This window comes from Desmodus rotundus, chromosome 7 (assembly GCF_022682495.2).
Source record: "Desmodus rotundus isolate HL8 chromosome 7, HLdesRot8A.1, whole genome shotgun sequence".
NCBI lineage: Eukaryota > Metazoa > Chordata > Mammalia > Chiroptera > Phyllostomidae > Desmodus > Desmodus rotundus.
This window is the reverse complement of record NC_071393.1, coordinates 136,570,895-136,586,809: the sequence shown is the minus strand read 5'-3', so window position 1 is coordinate 136,586,809 and position 15,915 is coordinate 136,570,895. Positions and strand designations below refer to the sequence as shown.

The 15,915-nt window shown below is 67.7% G+C and overlaps 1 protein-coding gene across 2 annotated transcripts in view; it reads right to left on the bottom strand.

Moving 5' to 3' along the window:
* The window catches only part of KIF26A (kinesin family member 26A), a 33,509-nt gene extending 18,562 nt beyond the window's left edge, over positions 1-14,947 (bottom strand). The window contains exons 1-3 of one of the 2 annotated variants that reach the window (XM_053928819.1): positions 14,777-14,947; positions 14,190-14,435; positions 3,986-4,417 (exon numbers count right to left, since the gene is read on the bottom strand). In XM_053928819.1, coding sequence (XP_053784794.1) covers positions 3,986-4,417; positions 14,190-14,435; positions 14,777-14,818 — 720 coding nt within the window. In that variant the 5' untranslated portion in view covers positions 14,819-14,947. Of the gene's footprint in view, positions 1-3,985; positions 4,418-5,723; positions 5,930-14,189; positions 14,436-14,776 lie in introns of those variants that run through there. The other variant, XM_053928820.1, reaches the window with a different exon arrangement.
* Positions 14,948-15,915: the final 968 nt, after the last annotated feature.

Genomic DNA, 15,915 nt, shown 5'->3' with positions numbered 1-15,915 from the left:
TGACATTCCCCCTGCTTTCTCTGGTGCCTAGGGCAGGGTGGGGCAGGGTCCCCATGCCTGGTACACACAAGTATCCCATAAACCTGCCCTCCGGGGGCACGGGCCTGAGACAGAGCCAGCCCACGGCTGGCAGGTGAGCCCCACACCGAGGGAAATGGGGCTGTGGGAGTAGAGGGAGGCGCGGCTCACGGGGAACATTCTGGAAGGAGGATCAGTCCAGTCTAGACCTGGGCAATGAGATCCAGAAGCGAGTTCCCTTTTCACCACCCAACATGTGCTCCCGGGGAAGCTCTCAGCTCCTCTGCTCAGCAGAGCGGTGCAAGAGGGACCTTACACCACCGGGGTCTGCACTGCAGGGCAGCACTGGGCGCAGCTGAGACCTGCCGTCCGCAGCCTGACGCCCAGCCAGGGCCCTGGTGCCCACGCCGGCTCCGACCAGCCCCGGGACAGCCCTGCCGCCCGGCCAGTGGATCAGCATCCAGCCAGGCCTGCTGCAGGCGGGGAGGGCTGCGCCCCACCCACAGCCCCACGCCCCGCTGGGCCCAGCTGCCCACCAGCTCAGGCGGGCACCTCTGCCTGCAGCCGCAACAGCACCGGCCACCCCTGGTGCCTGCGGCTGAGCCCCACACTGACCTGTGCTGGGTGTCCCGCACGCGCCTCGGCTCCATCATCCCACACGCCACCGAGCGGTGGCTCCAGCCACCAGGACGGCCGCTGCGGACTCCTGCCAGAAGCAGACCCGCGCCAGAAGAAGCCAAGGGGCAGGGGGGACGGCGGGGGGGAGGGATGACCACGACATGGGGACAAGAGACAGGGAGCGAGTGGCAGGCAGGTGGCCAAACTGAAAATGTGATGGAGGTGCCGGGGCAGCAACGAAAGAAAAGCAAGAGGAGAGCGTGAGGCGCATTCCAGAGGGCCTGCCTGGCAGAGGCGCCTGCTGGGCCCACGTCCCTGGTCTCACGGGCACCCACAGCAGGGGCGGAGGGGACAACAGCACACCAGCCCAGGGAGCCTCCAGGCCCGAAGTCCCCGAGGGCCAGACTCTGGGGCGGGGCGGGCAGCGCGAATCAGAGCCTCAGGGCAGAGGCACCACCCTGGCGGCGATTTCGTGCCAGGACAGGGGTGGGGGAAGCAGAGGGGAAGGGGCAGGGGGCGGACCGGCGGCATCTTGCAGACGCAGCCTCAGCCCTCCGTGGGGCCCAGGTGGCACTGCTCGGCGGGCCTGTGCCAGGCCCCAGGGCCCCAGGGAGGCAGAGCCAGCTGCCCCTCCGAGTTCCACCCGGTCACCCGGAGGCCCTCAGCCAGGAAGGTCCCACCCTCGTCACAGAAGCGGCTTTGCTGCAGCCTCACCCAGGAGAGGGGGGCATCCTGTTCCACCTCCACTCCACGGCGGGTAAACTGAGGCCCAGAAGGGGACAGCAGCCATGGGTCACGTTAGACACGGGCCAGAACCCAAGCACAGCGCCACCCATCCCCTACCATCCCGGCCGTACCCCTGAGGACTGGTGGGCACCCACCAGGCACACTGCTGGTGCTCACGGGGGGGGCGGGGACGCAAGCAGCCTGGCATTGGGGGAGGCAGCAGGAGCAACACCCCCGAGCCTGGGCCACCCAACCTCTGAGGACAGAGGAAAGCCTTGGGCCTCCACCAAAATGACCTCACCTCCCACTCTGCATGTCAAGGTGGCAGGCAGCACCCCCTCCAGGAAGCCCTCCACCCTCCCCTTCCAGGTGGGCATCCAAGGGCCCAGCACCCATGGCCAGTGGATACCCTCTGATCTGGTCCTCCCTGGACTGTGAGCCCTGGGCCCCAGGCAGGGCTCACAGGACTCAGGAAGGTTGTCACAGGCCCCGCCGGCCTGGCCTCAGCGGCAGCACCACCCCCATCCCCAGTGTCACTGGCCCCATGCCGGCTGCCCCAGCCTGGACGGCCTCCAGCCTACTGTGGGGTCAGGAGGCCCGGGCCCCTGTCCCAGGACATCTGGCTGCCAAATGAGCGTTGGACCCGCCCTCTGTCGGCATCGGGGAGACATGCCGAGGCCCATGGCCGTGTCCCAGGGAAACAGGCGAAGCAGGGGACCTGGGGGGGTCCCGTGGCCACTGCCCAGCACCCTCAGGGCAGCCATGTGGGCCACAGGCCAAAGCCCGGCTCCCACGGGCACCAGACCCAGTCTGGAAGGCAAGAGCCGGGCTGCCCCACTGGGCAGCCCCACAGCCAGGAGGGCTCACCAGGCACTCGTGAGGTGGAACGACCTGGAAAGGGCCGCTGTCTGTCTGCGGAACAGGGCTGTGGCTTGATCAGGGCCAGAGCTGGCTGAGAGCTGCCTCCCCCGCGGCCGGCCCACAGCAAGACGCCAGCAGGCCGCAGCGCCGGCTCCCAGCCACAGTGGCAGCCCGCGCGAGGTACTCAGATCCGGGTCCCACCTCCACAGGCCACCCCCGCAGCGACCCTGCCCATCCTGCCCCTCCTCTCCCTGACCTGGACCGGGTGGGCCGCCCCCCCCCCCCCCAGGCCCAGACCCACATTTGCCTGGAAACCACGTGCCCAGGGCCGCTAATGGGCTATCGGAGATTCACTGCATGTCCCTCCAGAAGTGTTAATTCTGCGACCTGACACGCGCCGTTTTTACATTCCAGGGCCGCCGCTAAGGGTCGGTGCGCTGGTTCGGGGGAAATCACCACATCTGAGTCCTGGAGTTCTACTCACGGTTCTAATAATCTTCCTATCGATCCCCAGGGCTGTCGTCGTATTATAAATCCATCCCAGCCACCCGCACACAACCGACTGGCCCACAAAACGCAGAGGGAGCCTTCAGCCCCAACGTGCTGCGGCGTGCGGGCCACCAGCAGGGCCGCCCAGCAAATGGCCAGCGCCCCGCTGCCCCCCACGCCCCTCCCTCGCCCAACACCCCCAGGTGAAGGCCTGCCCCTTCCCACCCGGCATTCAAGGCCCCTGCAAGACATGCCCTTGGCTCCCGCCCCAGGTTGGGAGCCTCTGCCTCTCTCCAGTGGCCTCCACCGTCCCCGCCTCATGCCAGGCCCACCGTCCCTGACACCTCCCTGCGGGCCCAGAGCAATGCCACCTCCTCCAGGAACCGTCCAGCTCTCCTGAGCTGCTTCCCCACCTTAGTTCCCATCCCAGTGTCCCAGGAAACCTTCCTCTAAACACCCACCCTGGCACCCCTCCTCCTAGAGGGCAGACTGGGGGACACAGCAGACACTTGGGAGAGGCCCCCACCTGCAAAGCTCCCCCTCCAGAGCTGGCTTCTCCCCGGACTGTGGGGCTGAGGCCGGCATAGGGCCCTGGCCCGTGGTGCCCACAGCACCCACAGCACCCACTGGTGCCCAGGGCTGGCCCCACAGAGGCCACACTGTGGTGACTATACGCTGGGCCAGAGCAGGCGAGTCTTGGCTGGGGAGCACTCTGCAGTCAACTGAAAAGAGGGGCCGCTGAGAGCATGCCCGGGGTGGGGGGGGGGCGGCACCGGCCTCCCTGCACTCCAGGCTCCTCGTCCCCTGTCCTCCAGGCAGCCTGGGTCCCCCTGGGGCAGCCTGACACTGCAGGCAGGAGAGCTCGGAGGGGGAGGGGCCACTGGGATCCTCCGCACCAGGAAGTGCCCCCCTTGCCTCCAACTCCCGAGGACGAAGATCTGACCTCATCCCAGGAGCTCATGGGACCACGGTGACACAGGTGGTCCAGGAAATGGGAGAGGCCGCCCCACCCGATCACCCCTGCTGGCACTGGGTGAGCCCTGGGTGGATGTAGTGCCCCGGGGGGACAGGAGAGGGCACAGCCCACCGGTAACCTTGCATAGAACTGGACGTGGGCCTGAGGACCATCTGGGGGCTCGCTCCAATGCCCACAGCCCCAACACAGCCAGTGAAATGTGGACATGCACCCCCAGGAGGGAACCCACTCGGACACGCTGCCCACACCTTGCCTGGGTGTCCAAGAGGCCAACTCCCGCCCACCCAGGGCACTCACCAGGCATGAGGCGGGCAGGAGGCCGCCGACCCTGGAGACGCTCCACATGCCCTCCAGGCACTGCTGGGCCTGGATGGTGACCGTGCTCAGTGCCCCACCCAGGCCGGCAGGTGCCACCGACACCTGGACACTGGGCCCAGACGGCCAGGCCAGCACCTTCCTCCTGTCTGGGGCCGCTCGGCCCGGCTGCCTACCAGCCGGGCCCAACACCACCGGCACATCCCGCGCACTGTCCGTGGAGCCGGGGCCTCCAGGGTGGGCATCGGGGTCCTCCCGGCCGGTGGGCGCCTGCAGCAGCCGCAGGGCCTCCCGGGTGAGCTGGTGCAGGTGGGCGGCACAGACGTCACATCGGCGCTCGCCCTCCGGGCGGCATGTGGACAAGGAGCCAGGCGCCGGGAGCTTGTCGAGAAGCAGCGAGGAGAGGCAAGGGTCCTGGGGGAGCAAGGGACAGAGGCGGTCAGAGCCCGGACGCCAGGACACTGGGACCCACCATGCACTCCTCCCCACCCCTCACGCTGCACAACCCAGAACGGATTAATAAGTCCCAGCGGTTCCATCCACAGGTGCCCCGCAGGACAGCAATTATCGGAGCTGAACGGTGGGGACCGCAGTGGCCTTGACTCTGCCCGCCTCCCTGCCCCCATCGCCAGGCTCACTCCCGGGGGGACAAGACACCTGCATGCTGAGGGACAGCCAGGCCACAAGCAGCGAGGGCGCGGCGGGGGTTGGGGGGTGGGAGGAGTGGCGTGGGGGGGCTGCCGAGCAGGGCCAGACACCCCGCCTCCCACAGGGCTGGGTTCACTCAGCACCCCAGGGCCCCAGAGGAAAGCCGCGAGAGCCACCCTGTTTGGCCCCAAGCTGAGGAGGGCTGGGCAGCGGGGGGAGACCCTGTCCCTGCCTCTGCGAAGCTGCTGTCAGTGCCCAAGCGGCAACTCTGCCGTGTGACCAGGCAGGCCTGGGGCCGCCGGTGCCAGCCAGCAGGGAGGCAGGAGGCACAGCTCAGGCCCACCACACCTATCAACATGGACACGAACAGGGCACAGGGGCCACACTGACGGGTGGCTGACCCCACGGCCCAGCGCCCGCCCTGCTCTGGGGGACACACAGGTCTCCCCACCCGTGAGCCTGATGTCTAGAGAGGGTGAGAACAGGAGCCAGGGGAGCCTCAAGGAGGCCTCCGCCTGGCCCAGAGGGCAGAGAGGGCTTCCTGGAAGAAGGATGGCTCCGGAAGGAGGGGCGCCCAGGGCTCAGAAGGAACCTCACTGGAGGGCCCGTCCCCTGTCCCTCTCCCGCCGCCGACTCTGCCTCGCCACCTGCCAGGGCAGCCCTGCAGCAGTAAGAGTCCCTGTGGTGGAGCACCAGCCCAGCCAGCTATGGCCGTGACCACCCAGGACTCACGCAGGGCCCCCCAACAGAGCAGACCACACACGCAGGCCTTCGTCTCCTGTCAGCCAGCTGGCCGCCTGGCCAGCCCGCCCCCGCCCCCTGCCCCCAGCCTGAACCTGCTGCAGATGAGCAGAACCAGGCCCTCCCTCCCTCCCCCCCTCCCTTCCTGGACGCCTGCTTACCACCGGACACCACCCAAGAGTCGGCCTGCTGGGGCCCAGCTGCCCTGCTGACCACCAAGGGCCTAGGGCCCCCCAAACACACCCACTTCTCAGATGAGGAGGCAGATCTTGTACACCCACCGCGGTGCCCCCGGCCTGCTCGGTGGCGGCCAACCTGAGTCCACAGGTACCTGCGTAACCGCTGCAGCAGGGTGGACACCATCAGCCCAGCTCGAGCCGCAGTCCCTCTTGAGCCCACATTCCCAGCACCACCCCATGCTCCAGGCAGCATGAGCCACGGGCCTGTCCCCCACCGCCCCCGCCGGGCCAGGCAGACCAGGTCACTGGATGGGGGCTGGGAGAGGAGGCCTGGAGCCCTCCACGCCTCTGCCGAGGCCGGCTTCCTGGTCCCGGTCAGCAAACACCCCCTCCCTCAGAGGCCCTGTGGGGGGCAGGCCCCTGGCAGCTCTCCGAGAACCCCCAGTGGGGTTGGCAGGCTGGCCACAGATGGAATCCAGATGCTCGCCCATCCAGGGCTTGTCCCTCCCCTGCCCGTTTTCCAGGCCCAGCTCTGATTACTCCAGTCTTTCCACTCAGCAGGAGGCCGAGCACGGTGGCCTGCGAGGGGAAGGAAGTGCCTGTCGGAGCCATTAACCCAACTTGGAGGGCGGGGACCCTGCCCCCCCCGCCAGGCCCCAGCCCCCCACAGCCCATTGTTCTAGGGCCTCTGCCAGTCTCTGGGGACCTCAGACCTCTGGGGTGCCCTTGCCTCCCTGCCCCCCTGCACAGGCTGGAGGAGGCGGGAAGGGGGGCTGGCCTGGGCGCGCGCACCAGACCCCAGCACCCAGCACAGCGGCAGGGGAGGGTGCAGGGAGGGACCGGAAGCCAGTGCAGCAACCCCCCCCCCATGCCTGCTCAAGCCACCCCCTGCCCAGCTGTGTCCTCAGGAATGCAGACAGCAGCTGCCAGGGAGGCCCAGCCACCAGGCCTGGGGTACTTGATCATCAACGCCCCCCCAACACCCCCCACCACCACGGCACAGAAAGACAAGCCCAGGGCTGCTTGGTCACCTGCTCCGGGAGCCACCGCTCAGCCTTCCATGCTCACAGCTCCCAGCCCTTCTCCCTGACAGCCACCCGGGATACCGGGTCCTGCTTCAAAAGCCGCAGGAGACCCCACCCAGACACACCAGGGCCTCTGCCCCACGCCAGAAGACCCCCACACACACCCGACACAGCAGAGGCCAGAGAGAAAGGGCCTGCCTGAGACCCCAGTGAGGCTGAGGGCCCCCACCCTGAGCCCCCAGCAGGCTGGCAGCACAGGCAGGAGCAGGCCCCCAGGCCGCTTGGGTTCCTCACTGCATGGGGGTCTCTCCCAGCCATGGAAGGGGGGATCGGTCCACAGGTCCCAGCCCCCTGGGATCATAGCCCTGGTCTCAGCTACATTAGGTCCTGAAAGCCCAGCCCCCACCTGGCCCATTCCCACCCCTCCCCCAGAGCCCAGCACCTTCAAAAGATAGTAATTACGCCGCTGCAAAATGTTACTTTTAATTTCTTCTTTACGGGGGTAATCGAACAGATATTTTACTTGCACTTGGAAATGTTTTTCTTAATTTGATTCAATTTAGCACTGCGCACCGCCCACGCGCCACCCAGGTTTCAGGGAGCCCCCCCCTTGAAAGTGACATCCTATTCTTCATGGTGTGTCTGGGGTCTCAAAGTTGCCTTAAGTAATCCTTCCGTTTTCCCTGCACTGGGAGCCCCAATTTACCAGGGCCAAGCCGCCCCATCAGCTCCACCAGGAGACCCTCACCCCTCCCAGGCTTGCCTGGCCCAGCCCTGCGGCCAGATAGGAGCTGACAAGAACCCCCCAGGTGAGGCCATCCCAAGAGGGCCAGGAGGGGTCTGCTCCCTAACTCGGAGAAGCCCCAAGACTCAGAGCTGTGAATGACCCTCCCTGGGCCCCCATCACTCCATCTTTAGAAAGGGGGCTCCGGCACCCACGGGCAGTGCCATGGGGTAGGCACACCAGACCGGGTGCCCGAACTGGAGGGACGCCTGAGCCCAGGGCTGCCCTCCCCAGCCGCCACGCTGTCCTTGCCGACCACGGCCTCCTCCCCTGACACAGAGCGTGCAGGCGGTGACCCCAAGTGACCGCTGCTTCCGGAGTCGACAACAGGTCCAGGAAGGGCCCCCAGGCGCCGCCTCTCGGGCTCTGCCGTCCCAATGTCGCGTGCAGCCTGGCGGGACGGGGGCGGTGGGTCGGGGAGGCCAGGGGTCAGGGCTCAGTTTTCCAGCCTGGAAACCAGCAGGCTGTGGCGGGCCACTCGGCTGCCCAGGGCCTGGACTCCCAGCCCAAGGCCCCACCCCTGCCAGGGTCCTTTGGTCCCACGGGAAGACCTGGAGACCCGGAGACCTGCAGCCAGAGCCCCTCGTTTGCCGGCCAGAGCTCTGGAGACCATCCCAGCCCCTCGGGCCTGATGCCTCGGGTGGGCGCACTGACCCAGACTCCCTTCTCGTTGGTGGAGGGTGTGGGGAGCGGGGGCACAGCCCACCCGGCACCAGCCAGTGCCACTCCCCAGGGCCCGTGCCAGGCGCCAGTCAGCTGGGCAGCTCAGGGCAGACACCAGCTCACTGAGACCTCCTCTCCTCAATGGCCTCCCTGTCCTGGGCCCAGTGCCACTGGAGGGCCCCTGGGGGGACCAAAGGCCAGACCAGCAGGATGGCCCTGGCTGGGAGGGGGTGGCAGGGAGGCCACTCCAACAGGGCACCCGCCACTCAGAAAGGGGCTGGGCACACTTCGGGGGGCTGGGACTCACCCAGACACACTTCAGTCCAGCTCCGCGGGTGTGGGCTGCAGCCCCCCGGGGGGACCTCAGTCTCCTCATAGGATCGTGGGCTACAGCAGGTCCCCCACCAGGGTGGTGGGGGCAGCGTTCATCCCACAGAGAAGACAGACACTGGGCAGGACGGGCCCCTGGTACCACCCGGAGACCTGACACCCAGACTCACCGCTGCCAGGCACCCCCAGGCTCCCGCGGCCCCTGTGCTGGCTGGACAAGCCCCTCAGAGTGCCAGGGCCACCGCCTCCACAGACACCCACCCCACAGGGGCCACCGTACGTGCTGGCTGCCGTGAGACTGCCCCCTACAGACTGAGCCTGAGAGAGGCTGCGGCGCTCGGCTCAGGCCACTCAGCACAGGCAGCAGAGCCGGGCTCCAAGTGGGGAAGGCACAGGCATGGGGGGCGCTGAGCAGAGGGGGCTCTAGGGACAGACCAGGGGTGCCCAAGGTGGAGCAAAAGCCAGCTGTCGAGCCAGGCAAGCCAGGATGGCTGCCCAGCAGTCCCTCAGGTTTGGGATAGGCCAAGTTTAGGGGGCTGGTGGGGGATCCAGGAAGCAGAGGGGGAGGGGGAGGACTGGGACAGGGTGGCCCAGGGCAGGACATTTAGGGAAGGGCCGGCCCTGAGGCCCACCCATCCCCAGCAGGACTCCAGGCAGGGTGAGCTCCACCTGGAGGCTGGGGTCAGAGGTGCAGGCCAGTAGCAGTGCAAGGCCGGCACCCTGAGAGTGGGCTCACCGGGCATGGCATGCACCACAACCCTCCAGCCTGGGCGCCCAGCTGAGCCCACCCACCTGCCCCACTGCTGAAGCCTGGGACGCTGCCAGGGGCCCGGGCCGGGTGCCCCCACAGAGCACCAGGAGCCCGTGGACGGCCCTCAGGCCACCTGGCCCCATGGGGCCCAGCCACAGCGCGTGAGGTCAGCAGTGAGAGTGTCCCTGCCCCGGGGGAACAGGGGCAGCGACTCGGTCAGCCTGAGGTCCCGGTTCACAGACGGGGAGCCCGAGGCCCTGAGAAGGAGGGGCCGGGCCTCAGGGGTGGCGGCCAGGCAGCACCCCCCTGGCCCAGGAGGCCCTCTCACCAGCCTCGTGGTCACCTGCAAGGAAGGGAGGATCCTCTCTCGGCGCTCAGGGGCCCACAAGAGCCCAGCCACCCAGCCTGGCTGCACCAGGAACCTGACAAGGGGTGGCTCAGCCCCGACTGCCACCACCTTCCGCCGCACGGAGAGGAGATTGTGGACAGACGAGGGGCCATGCAGCCACTTCTTACCCTGTTCACTGACCGCTGCCCGCACCTTCCCGCCCAGAGCCGGCACGGTGGCTCCCAGGAACACACGGCGTGAATGGAAGGCAGAGCCCCATGACCAGAGACGCAGTGATCGGTTCCCACGAGACACGCGAGGAAGACCCGTGTGCTTGGCGGGAGCCGGGAGCCATGAGCTCGCCCACCAGCCGGCCAAGGATGGTGGAGACTAGACTTTGCTACTTCAGAAAAGACCCTCAAACGTGAGGTCCTTTCAGGACACTGGCGGGGGACTGGAGGTGGGCTTGAGAGGGGCCCAGGCCAATTCCCTCAACCCTTCCACACCATCACCCCCCACCGCCCACCAGGCTCCAAAGAGCCTGAGGTTCAGGGGCGCCCTGCTGCCCCCTCCACTCCCTGGCCCCCACCTCTCAGCTGAGGGACAGCGAGGCCAGTCAGTCCCAACGCAGGCCCCTGCTCAGCGCTCCTGGAGCCAGAACCACAGCTGCTGCTGCAGCCAGTGGCCGCTGCGCCACGCCCCGCCTCTGCTCGGACAGGGGCCAGAGGCACGTCCTGCCTGGTCCCATCCTCCCCCCCCCCCCCCCCCCCCCCCCCGCCGGCTCTCATGTCTGAAACCAGAACCTGCGCGGAGATGAGATGAGACTGAGAGGCCGTCATTCCATCACTAGACACTGGGGACAAAGGGCACTGCTGACTAGTCTGCCGTCCACCTCGGGAGGCAAGGGACGGACCAGCCGAGGTCCCCGAGGCTGGGTGGGAGGCCAGGCCTGATGGGCCTCCTCTCTCCCCAGCTGGGTTCAGTGCCCAGAGTGGTTGGGAGCCTCGGAGGCCAGTAGACCACAGGTCCCTTCCCAGCTGACTCATTGGGTCCCCTGCCAGCTGGGAGCCTGCCCCTGCAGCCAGCCCCAGGGTGTGCCCGCCCCTTTCACACCTCCCTGGCTGCCTCTGCAGCTGCCAGCACCTGGCCCAGCTGGGGGAAGGGCTGAGGAGCCCCAAGGCAGCCACGCTGGCCCTTCCTCAGGGTGGTTCCCGGAGCTGGTGGCCCCGGGGACTCTGACGCCAGGACACAAATGGCCACTACCAGCTGGGCTGAGCCCCGCCACCCTGGGCCTCGAGACAGAGCCAGGACCATCACACAAACGGAGCTCTGGGGAAGTCGACACATCTGGGTGGCAGCTGGACCAGATCCCCAGCAGGACCCCCACCCCCACTGCTGCCAGGAGGCAGGAATGGCCATCCTCCTCAGGGCTGTCCCCTCCGTTGGGATCAGCGCAGTGGTCCTGGGGGACACAGCGGACCAGGGAGGAAAAGCCTGGTCACTGAGTTGTTCACAAACGTCACTGGGGGCAAGACACTGCACGCCGACTCCCCCAATGGCCAAGCGCAGTGAAAGGGCCAGGAAGGGCCACCCGAAGGGGGTAGGGGGTGGGGGGTGGGATCAGAGGGCGGGGAGCCGGGAACCAGGTGGGCGCCGACAGAGCCTGGTGCCGAGAACTCACAGTGCAGCAGGTCAGCGGGGCCTGCGTCCCCTGCCGCGGACAGCTGCACAGGCGCCAGCACACTGGGCACTGGCTGGCCCGGGCCGAGGTCCTGCCAGATGTGCATGGGAGGGACAGGGGCCTGGGCGTCTGCAAAAGGGGCGCTTGTGACAAACCACCGTAGGAAAAGGTGAGAGAATGGGGCCCTTGGTCTGACGGGGCCGGACTGGATGGGGGCCAGGGACCAGCCAGAGACCCTTCCTGCAGGTCCATAGTTCGGCAAGTCCCCTCTGGCTGCCCTGAGGGTGGAAGGCTAGGGCCAGGCAGGCGACGGGGGCCAGGACGGGGCACAATGAGAGGGTCTGCAGGTTCTGCGGGAGGACAGAGGGACGGGGCTAAGCTGGGCGCTCTGGCACGGCTGAAGAGGAAGGCCTGGCTCTGGTCCCTGGACCAACAGAGACTTGCCAGAGGCACGGAGAGCCGAGGGCAGGCACAGGCCGGACCGCCCCAGGCGGCCGATGGTCCAAGGAAGCTGCAGGGCCCACGAGAGCGGCCCATGGAGACCACGAGAGGCTGGTCCAGAGGGCTGGCTCCAGAACTTACAGGGGTCCTAAAGGGGTCACCAGACCCTGGCAAGAGCAGAAGGTGGCAGACTGGGGGGCCCAGAGGGGGCACTCAGCCTGGGTGTCCCCCCCACACCCACTGTCCGGCTCAGCTCAGGAAGAAGAGTGTCCTACACCCCAATCTGGGGGGCAGAGCACATGCCCCTCCCCACCACCCCAGGGCAGCAGGGCTCAGAAAGGGGGTAGGACATGACCCTGATGTGAACTGGGCCCTGGACAGGGACCACGGTCACCCGCATTGCCCAGAGGGGAGACCGAGGCAGGGAGGAGAGGACGCAGGGTGGCCCAGCCTCGCACCCAGGCCACCAGATGGCCGCCCCTCCCCCGCCAGCAGCCACACCCACCCCACCCCACCCCCACCCCCGGAAGTACTGTTACAGCCGTGACCCTAAGGCCCTGCTCTCAGCACCCAGGGCCCCACGATGGGGACCTGTCCGCTGGCAGAAGGGCCCCAGCTCCACCCCCACCCCAGCCTCACCGCCCAGCAAGCCCCCAGGTCTAAGGGAGAAAACGCAGGCACCCCTCTCTGTAAACTGTGAGGTGCCATCCTCCCGAAACTCATCTTGTGAGAGCAGGAAAAGGCCCCTAGGGAGCCTCCCAGAGCAGCAGCCCCCACCCCTGCCACCCACAGAGCCCTCCCTCCCAAACCAAAAGCAGAAGCAGCTGCGTGAGGTCCGACACCACCTCCCCAGCTTCCCTGAAGGCAGCTCAGGGGCAGGCTGCAGGTCGGCTAGGACGCTGGGGGCAGCCTGGGTGGCACCGGGCCAGGACGCCCGCCAAGGTCCCTGGATGGCAGGTCCAACCCCCTGCATCCCCACGGATCTGCTTCCACCGCCTCTAGACAAACCGTGGATGCGGGCCTCCCCTCCCTCCGCACAGTGCCCTGTAGACTGGACAGCACCCCAGCCCAGCCCCCGAGCGGCCACGCCCTGACGAAAGTGGAAACAGCGGGGAAGGGCTGCAAAGCAGGGTCAACGCCGGGGACCCTGGCCTGCTGGGCTGCTCGGCCACTGGGTACCAGGAGAGGCAGGGGGAGCGGGTGAGCCCCTACTAAGCAAAGGGGGTACCCAGAGTCAAACAGCAAACTCGGGAAAGGCCAGGGGAGGTGGGAGGGGGGTGATCCAGGGCTTCCCTGATTAGCTGTCTGCAGGAAGAGACTGCCAGACCCCCCTAGAGGGACCCTGGAATTCACCAGCGACTGGTGTGACCTGCAGCTCTCTCCAACAGGATACCCTGCCCACCTGCAACCAGCTGGCCACCTGCCCGGTGCCACCAGGCAAAGCCCAGCTCAGTCACAAAGTCCCTCCTCTCTCTGACCTCAGTCTCGCCTGACGGGGCAGCAAGACAGCTCTGCAGCTGACAGGCCCATGAGAGCCGGTCCCCTGTCACACTCTCCTGAGGGCCCGAGGGCCTGGGTGTCTTCTCAGCCAGACTCTGCCGGTGGGTGGGGGGGAGGGGGGAGGGGGGAGTCGGAGAAAGGGCAGGGGGGAGGGTCCAGCCACACCCCAGGACAGGCCTGTGTCCCCTCCCTCTGTCCCCCAGAGTACCCAGGGCAGAAACCAGACTCCTGCCACCCCGCCTGCTCTGGGCAGGGAGCGGTGGGACCCCAGGAGCCCAGGGTCCCCCCACCCTTAGGCCGCCTCCTTGGAGAGCTATATTTAGATTCAGTGGGGATTATTCAGACTTCCAGGAACGATTTCAGAGAGGCTGCAGGTCAGGCGGGAAGGGCTTCCTCTGGAGACCCCGCCTCCCCGGCCTCACCGACTTCCAGGCACATTGTTCCTTCAACAATGGCCCCAGCTCCTTCCCAGGCCTAGGCCAGCCCACGGGCTGCAGGGCACCCCGCCATGGCGAGCACCTTGGCAGCTGGGAGGGGAGCCCAGGGAACCCAGGGGCCTGGCCACCCAACTCCCAGATGGGTGGCCACTGCCTACGGTGGCAGATCAGGACCGGCTGTGCCCAACTCTTTTCCACGAAGCTAGGAAGGGGTGGACAGGCCACGCCCTCCCTCACAGCTGCAGGCCCACCCTCTGGTCTCCAAGCCCTCCTGACACAGCTGTACAATTTCCACACACCTGGCTGGAGGCCCAGGTGGCCCAAGGACAACAACACACCGAGTAACCTCTGCCGCCAGCAGGACAGGCACTGTCCTGCCCTGGGTGGGGTCCCTGTCGAGGACCTCCCTCTCTCCCTCCCCTTCCAAACACAGACTGTGGGTCCAGCTGCAGGACTTCTGCAGCTGGCACAGAAACACCCACCCAACCACCCTCCAGCCCCCCCACCACCGGCCCCAACTCCTACACGTTGTTACGGACGGGGAAACTGAGGCCTGGAGAGACAAAGGGACTGGCCAAAGCCACTCAGTGAAGCCTAGCCTTCCTCTGGAACCCAAAGTCTTCCAAGTCCCAAAATGGTCCCTGCCCGGAGGGGCCAGCCCAGGGAAAGGTCACTTACCCGGAGCGGTGTCCCAGACCCGCTGACCAGCTTCCATGCTTGTCGCTTGAGCTCGGCGAGCTTCGTGTGGCAGTGGCGGCACCAGCCGCCTCCGCCAGCCGAGTGGCCCTGCTCTGCGCCTGCCCCAGCGCCCTCGGGAGCAGGGCGGCTGCCACAAGGGTCCTGCTCAGGCCCGACCGGCAGCCTCTTGTGGGGCGGTACCTCCAGAAGCTGCAGCGGCTCCCGGGCCAGGCCGCCCTCGGCCACCTGCGGGAAGCGGGTGCAGAAGAGGACAGTGAGCCTAGGCCGCTGTGGCACCATCCAGAGGCCCAGCACCGGGGGCTCCAGACCTCAGCTGGTCACGGGCCCCCGGAGTTGGCGCCCTCCACAAAGTTAGGAGCGCTGGGCGAGGACCTGCCGCCCGCTCTCTCCTTCAATCCAGGGAGGTTCCGCTAAAGTCCCTCCCGGCTGGAGGCCCGCCTGCCCCCACGTTCCCCCCAGGCACGGCCCCTAGGGGGCGCCGAGCACCCTGCGACCGTCTCGGCGTTTGGGGCCCCGTCCCGCGGCGCCCGCCGCCCGGCTCCCTCTCCGGGCCGGGCCGCGCATACCGCGGGATGCGCCGCGCACATGGGGGCGCCGTGGCTGCCCATGGCCGAGACGCAGGAAGGGCCCGGCGGGAGCTTGGGGCCGCGCGGGCGGTCCGAGGGCGCCGCGGCTACGTGATACGGCCCGAGCGCGCCCCCATGGCCCCACTGTCCGCTCCGAAGTTGGCGACGCGGGCAGGCGAGTGACAGAGAGCGCGCGCAGGCGGCGGCCAGCGAGTTAGGGAGGCGGGGCGGGGCCCGGGCCGGTGGGGGCGGGGCGCCGGGGAACCGTCCCGCCCCAGCCCTCGGTTCCACGGTGGTTGGGGGAAGGGATCCAGCCCAGCGGCGCGGCCCCTCCCACTCCAAGGACCCCAACTTGTTAGGCGAGTCACAGACCGAGGGAGGGGCGCGGGGGGCCGCTTTAAAACAAGGTACGCGCTCGCGCATGCGCCTTCCTGCTCTTGTGCCGGGACACTGGGGTCTGCGCGTCTCTTGGGAGGCACCAACCCACTTTCCACTTCACAGGCGAGAAACTGAGACCCCGGCGGGGAAGGTCTCGCCCAACGCCCCACAACGTAGGGGGGTGGGGACGAGGAAAGGGCCGAACCCCAGCCCCCGAACTCTCAGTCGCTTTTCCCTACAAATCCAGTGCACTCCGCGTGTCTCTGGCCACCCTTTGGGCATAACTGTCGCGCGTGGTTGAGTGACTCCGCGGTATGGCCCCGGACCGTGCAGTGCCCCTGGCCGTGGATCTGTGTCTAGGCGTGTCTGCGGGCGGCACGCGTGTCAGTGCAACCGCCCGTGTGCGCGAAGGTGTGTGTGCGCGCTCTGGGCCCGGGAAGCGGGAGGAGGCGGCGCGGCTGGCCCCGGGGGTGTGCGCGGGACCTGTTGTCAGCCGGCCTGGCAGATGGGAACTTAGCTCCGGAATTAATTGCCTGTTTGTCTCCGGCTGGGAGGTCGCCCCCCCTCGCCGGCGACCAGTTGCTCCCGCTCCAGCTCAGCCCTAAGTGTCACCGTTAAACAAGGCAGCGGGCGATTCTCGATCCCCATTCCCGGTCCGCCAGAAACCGGGTTCTAGCTGCTCGGGCGCGGCCGCCCGCCTTCCCGTGACGCGAGCGACCCCTACTGGCCACCTTGCACCTGGAGCCTAGAGGGAGACCTGG